Source organism: Pelodiscus sinensis, chromosome 20 (genome assembly GCF_049634645.1).
Source record: "Pelodiscus sinensis isolate JC-2024 chromosome 20, ASM4963464v1, whole genome shotgun sequence".
Lineage (NCBI taxonomy): Eukaryota > Metazoa > Chordata > Testudines > Trionychidae > Pelodiscus > Pelodiscus sinensis.
The window spans coordinates 8,572,625-8,579,273 of record NC_134730.1 but is presented as its reverse complement, the minus strand read 5'-3'; the positions used below and the strand labels follow the sequence as shown (position 1 = coordinate 8,579,273).

Below are 6,649 nucleotides of genomic sequence, written 5' to 3'. Positions count from 1 at the left end.
GCCTGGGCACTGGGCACTGGCTCTGCCCCCTGTGCATGGCTGAGCCCCGGCCCAGCGGTGTTTCCAGCCTGGGACCTGGCCTTTTCCAGTGTGGGGGGGAGCATGCTCCTGGGGTTGCTGATGGTCAGTTGCACCCACCCACTAGCGGGTGTTTGCAAGGAGAACAGACTCATCCCGGGCCAGGGTTTGTGTGTGAGCTGCAGCTGCCTCAGCTAAACGTGGCTCCAACTCTCCCCCACCCCACAGGGTGCTGCTCAGGCCACTTTTGGGCCTTTCCCACAGACAGCTTCACCTCTGTCCCTGGGCTGTTGACAAACCTTTGACCCTGACACAGCTGCATGGCGGTGGCAAGGAGGAAGAGCGCCCTAGAACCCCACAGCTTCATGGTTCTGGAGAGTCCCAGGCTGGAATTCCTGCTGAGGAGCCTGGGTTCTCTGTTTCACAGCTGCTGGTGAAATGATGGCCCCAGTCACTCGCACATGGATTTCAGCTTCTATTGCACCATGTTTCCGGAACTTGGGGTCAGTTTCCGATATCACCTCAAGTTTGCTGCCCGTGTCAAGCTGGAGGAGCTTGTGTCTGATGAGGCTTCTTCAGCTATAAGACTTCCATTCGGACCAGTGCATGAGATCTCTCAGACTTGAACACCATGGTCCCTTCATCTAGTCTGATCCCTTCCATGTTGCAGGCCACAGAACTCGCCAAAAAGTCACTGAAGTTTTCTAATGATGGTTCAAAGACGTCAAGTCTCAGAGAATCCTTCGATTACACTCGTATGACCCTACAAATGACCCAGTCGCATGCTGCAGAGGAAAGTGACACCCCTGCCCCCGGTCTCTGCCACTGTGACCTAGGAGGAAATTCCTTCCCAATCCCAAATATGGCCATCACTTAGACCCTGAGCCTGTGAGCAAGACCCCCAGCCAGGCACCTGGGAAAGAACTGTGTGTAGTCGCTTGAAGCCTTTCCATCTCAATTCCCATTGGTAATCATTGGAGATATTTGCTGCTAGCAGCCACAGATCAGGTACAGGCTATCCTGTCAGATCCTCCCTGCCAGAAACATATCAGACTCGATCATGAAACCAGTTAGGTTTGTTGTCCCACTTATCATTTGTAGTTTAACATGTTTCTAAATATTTACAGCTCTGCCCAGGTCCCTCACCAGCTTGGGAGGCAGTCACTAACACCTGCTGAGATTACCGGTGTCATTATAAAGATCACGGTGTTCATGGTTTAATTGGTCCTTTAACACTCTGCCATATCTGGTGTGTTCCCACCTTGCTGAAGTCACTGGTTGCAGTCATTGTGCCATGCAGTGGGCACAGCACCCAGTCATTGCAAGTTCTTTGGAGGGTAGGGTCAAAATTCAAAATGATCTGGACAAACTAGAGAGATAGTCAGAGGTAAATAGGATGAAGTTTAATAAGGACCAATGCAAAGTGCTCCACTTCGGATGGAACAATCAGTTTCACACGTACAGAATGGGAAGTTATTGTCTAGGAAGGAGTACTGCACAAAGAGATTCAGGGGTCATAGTGGATGACAAGTTAAACATGAGTCAACAGTGTGAAACTGTTGCAAAAAAAGCAAACATGATTCTGAGATGCATTAACAGGAGTGTTGTGAGCAAGACACGAAAAATCATTCTTCCTCTCTACTCTCTGCTGATTAGGCCTCAATTGGAGTATTGTGTCCAGTTCTGGGCACCGCATTTCAAGAAAGATGTGGAGAAATTGGAGAAGGTCCAGAGAAGAGCAACAAAAATTATTAAAGGTCTGGAGAACATGACCTATGAGGGAAGGCTGAAAGAATTGGGCTTGTTTAGTTTGGAAAAGAGAAGACTGAGAGGGAACATGACAGCAGTTTTCAAGTATCTAAAAGGATGTTATAAGCAGGAGGGAGAAAAATTGTTTTTCCTGGCCTCTGAGGACAGGACAAGAAGCAATGGACTTAAACTGCAGCAAGGGAGGTTTAGGTTGGACATTAGGAAAAAGTTCCTGCCTGTCAGGGTGGTTAAACACTGGAATAAATTGCCCCGGGAGGTTGTGGAATCTCCATCTCTGGGGATAGTTAAGAGCAGATTAGGCAGACACTCTCAGGGAGGATCTAGACGGTGCTTGGTCCTGCCACGAGGGCAGGGGGCTGGACTCGACCTCTTGAGGTCCCTTCCCGGTCTAGGGTTTAAGATTCTATAATTCAGTGCTGGGAGCTCCACCCAAAGGCATTTCTTCAACTCATTATTGTTGTGGGAGGCTGAGCTTTGCCATGCTGGGTGTGTAGCGTTTACTCCTGGGCTAGAGAGCTGCCCCGCTGGGAACGTCTGCAGCTTAGGTATGTGCCCCTCAGTGGAGAGCCTGATCAATACCCCCGGGGCAGACCTGGTTTGCCCTGGATCATTGCTGTTATACAGAGCCGTGGTACCCATGTGACCGCCAGTTTGGTCTTTCCCTGTCTTGTGTTGCATACAGTGGAAATGACAAAGTGCCACTAACACGAGGTTTTGGGTGAATGGAAACTCTCCCTCCATGGCAGGGATTTCCATCTTGTCACTGACATAGACGTTTGCTTCCACCACCAGATCCAAGCTGTTTTTAGGGCTGTTCAGGTTCCAATTTTAGCCCTGCTCTGAAACTCAGCCCGGAGTGCACCATAGCACTGGCACTCTTGTTGTCTGATTTGCAATAGCTCAAGAGCTGCTGAGAAATCCGGTGAGCTGTGTCTCCGTGCGCGTGGTGATGCGTATGCTACCTATGACTCTGGGAAGCTCCTTCTCTCCCACAGCTTGGGTGTAAGAGCAAGCTGAGGGCAGGATTGGCCCTCCGCCCCATTCTCATTGATGCCAAGGGCTGTGGTGGCCCCTGCGCCAGTTCAGCCTTTGAAGGTGTAAAGGCAAAATACAGGGCTTGGGCTGTGCTCTGATCTGTCCCCAGGAGCTGGTGCCTGTTGGGTTGGATTATTTTCTAGGAGCTGAATAGTGATGTGCCCTTGAGGTAGCAGAGTTTCTCCTATTGGTGTGTGTTTCATAAGGGAGGACACTTACACCATAGCAGAGTCTCAAACGGCTCATTTAAACATTCATTTCAGGGTCTACTTTTCTGATTTGTGGTTAGCGAGAAATAACTTATGTAAGAAGCAGCAACAGCAGCATCTGCAAATTCTGCTTAACTGAAGTGTCAGCACTTTTTATAGCTACTCTCATCTCCCCGAACTACAAATCTCTGCCTGGAGCACAGTGTGATGGAGATGGGGTAGGAAGCTCATTGGTCAGCTCCACCAATCTCTGCCCCATTATATTGCTCTCACCGTCTGGCACCTTCACACATGGAAGTAAAAAGCCATATAAGGCCTCAGCTACCTGTTTGTCAGCTTCTTGGGGCACCACTTCTCCATGGTGGCTCTTGCATAGGGAAGCAGCAGCACAGAAAATCTCCTTATGGAATGGAAAGAGCAGGAACTGTGTGGCTCCGTTCCTGCCTCGTGCTGCTCCAGAGCCATCCTGTTGCCCTTCTGCAGCCCCAGCATCCTGGCTGAGGAGCAGATGGCCGTGGCTGTCTAGAGCGGGCAAGGATGTGGGAGACAGCATCTGCCCACGATAGGTGACTTAGTTACCAAGAGTTGGGCTCCTACTTACGTCAAAGGAGCAATGTAGGCTGTGGCTATGCTGTGGGCAGTATGGGGCTCTCCACCCAGGAGCTGAAAGCACCTGATTCTTGGGGCACCAGCCATACAGTGCTGCTGGGTCTGTGGGCAGCATGGACCAGCTGAAATGCTGGACCCTGGGCCTGGGCAAGAATTGCAGCCTGCCCAAGCACTGTTCTGCGCAGGCTCCAGCAGGCCTCTCTTCTTCTGGACACTTTTACTGGTGACAGAGAGAGGATGCACTTCTGAGGGGAATATTTTCAAAAGTGATTCACTGACATGGGAGACTGACTCCCAGGCTCCTAAGTCACTTCTGGAAATGGGGCTCCCAAGTCACTCAGGTGCTTTTGAGAATGTTCCACTACACAGCTGTCTGCCTGTGCATCCAAGCAAAGCCTGAGCCTGGCAAAGGCTGCTGAGAGAGATTCTCTCAGAAGAGGTAGATGTTAGGATTTTTGCCTGACTGCACATGGGTGGTGGTGGCAGTGGGTGAGATGCATGGCAGGGCAGCACGGGGCTGGGTGGCAAGGGGAGGTGTGTCTTGGGGAGGCACGTGGGGAGGTGTGTCGCAGGGTGGCACATAGGGTGGGTGGCAGAACAAAAGGTGCATGGCAGGGTGGCACAGAGAGGTGTGTTGTGGGGAGGGCCAAATGGCCACAGGCAGTGGCAGCTTTGCAGGAAGGTGGGTGTGTCTAGATCTGCTGGAAATGCTCCTCCTAATGCACCCGAATTTGCCATTAGCCTCTTGGCTACAAGGACACACTGTTGAGTCATATCTACTTCCCCAGGTCCTTTTCTGCTGTACTTCCACGTAACCAGTCAGTCCCCCACCTATAGCAGTGCGTGGGATTTTTCCATCCCAAGATCAGGACTCTGCCCTTGTCCTTGTTGAACTTCATCAGATTTCTTTTGTCCCAATCCTCTAATCTGTCCAGGTCACTCTGGATCCTGTCTCTGCCCTCCAGCGTATCTACCTCTCCCCCCCGCTTAGTGTCATCCACAAACTTGCTGAGGGTACGATCCATCCCCTCATCCAGGTTATTCATAAAGACGTTGAACGAAATCGGCCCTAGAACTGATCCTTGGGGCACTCCGCTTGAAACCGACCACCAACCTGACATAGAGCCATTGATCACTACCTGTTGATCCTTACAACCTGGCCAGCTTTCTCTCCATCTTACAGTCCATTTATCCAGTCCATACTTCCTTAACTTGCTGGCAAGAACACTGTGGGAGACTTTATTAAAAGATTTGCTAAAGTCAAGGTATATCACCTTCACTGACTTCCCCATGTCCACAGAGCCAGTTACCTTGTCATAGAAAGCAGTCAGGTTGGTCAGGTATGACTTGCTCTTGGCGATCCATGCTGACTATTCCTGATCACTTTCCTCTCTGATGATGTGCTCTAGTTGGAAGCTAGAGGCATGTAGGTAAGAATAGTGGTCAGTAGGTTTCCGTCATAGGGTGGTGTGTATGTAACCATCATTTATTTGTACTGTTGTGTCTGGAAATGGATCTCTTGTATGGACTGGTCCAGGCTGAGGTTGATAATGGGGTGGAAATTGTTGAAATCCCAGTGTAATTCTTCAACCAGACTCCTTGCTCGTTTGCTCAACCCTCAGACATTGCCCCTCTCTGAGTGGCAGCTGGTGACCACTGAGGCACCTTGCTGTGCTCCCCAAGCTGTCGGGGACGTTGCTCTGAATTGCAGCTCTCCTCTGTCCCTCTGTGCTCCCCAGCAGCCTGAACCCCCTGGCTTCTGTGACCGTGTGCTACCAACCCACACAGGTCTCGAGGAGCTCCTCCTGGGTTCCATGTGTAACGTGCATTTGGGTGGCGTGTAAATAAATCTTTGTGGAACACACCAGAGGCAGCTGCTGGGTGCTGATGAACTGTGAAAATCTAACCACTCTGGATTCATTTGCTTTCTGGATCTGCCTTCTGGATTCATTTTACTCATACTTGTGTGGTAAATAACTGGCCAATGAACATGAACGAGCAATAGCAGTGATAGATGATACTATTGCTTTGATCCACCCCAGGACTGTTTGCTTAACTGAGCATTTATCTAGTTTGCAAGGCAATGGCATGTTGTCAGGTCTCTACTTTCCTAAGTGTGCACTGAAACAGGTCTTGTTTTTATTTGACTGCCGTGTTCTGGGCTGCACTGATTGCCCTGAGCCCACACTGTCATTGAGATTGCAGAGGTAAGCTCTTCTTTTATCAGGGCAAGTGTCCATACATATGGTTTGAACTCTGCATTACAGCACCATGAAGCAGCAACCAGTTTCTGTGGGAAGCTTTGGGAATTTTGCATTTGTTTTCACCGTGGACAGAATTAGACCTGTAATTGTGTCTGAGGGAGTCCACGTGTGTGCTGTAGATTTCTGTACATCTGGCTGTGTGCGTAAGGTGTGGGCCTGGGGAGCACGACTGCTGGCACAGAAGTCATTCATTCAGCATTGCTAAGTTGCACCTCACTGGTACTTGGTGGGCTCGATTCTCCATTGACCTGCACCTTGTGTAACTATTTACCTCCATGCAAAATGGGTGTGAAATGCTACCACCTTGGCTTGTAACTGTCAGTTGCCCCATGTCTTGTGAAGTCAATCAGGCGCCTACTTGCTGCTGGTATGGAGGGGCGTACCACAGTGACGTGTCTATCTTGAAACATGGCATGTCCTCTAATGGAGCTGGAATTTTTCAGGCTTGTAACTGTACTGCTCAGTGTGGAACATTGCCTGGAAAAAGGTCATTGTGCTGAGAGCTTTGTGTGCGTGATAGACCTGGGATGATAGCTACCAGGCACTAGCTCCAGGGCCAGCTGGGGCCAGTACTACACTGGATGGCTCAGTTAGTTGTGGGTGATCCCGGACCAGCACAGCTGTGCCAGCAAATCCTTTGGTGAGATGCAATTATAGCAGGAAAACTGCCTCTTTGGAACTTGTTTCTTTCAGGGGACTGCAGTACATTTACGAGTAAAAAGTAGAGTGCTTTGTGGATGCCGT

The 6,649-nt window shown here is 50.1% G+C and overlaps 1 protein-coding gene across 6 annotated transcripts in view; it reads left to right on the top strand.

Annotated features, from left to right (window-relative positions):
• GAS7 (growth arrest specific 7) overlaps window positions 1-6,649 on the top strand; it is a 239,840-nt gene that overhangs the window by 1,089 nt on the left and 232,102 nt on the right. Inside the window, exon 2 of one of the 6 annotated variants that reach the window (XM_075903568.1) lies at window positions 247-521. The exons of 4 other annotated variants lie outside the window; for them this stretch is intronic. In XM_075903568.1, the coding sequence (XP_075759683.1) occupies window positions 480-521 (42 nt within the window). In that variant the 5' untranslated portion in view covers window positions 247-479. One more of the 6 variants, XM_075903571.1, reaches the window with a different exon arrangement.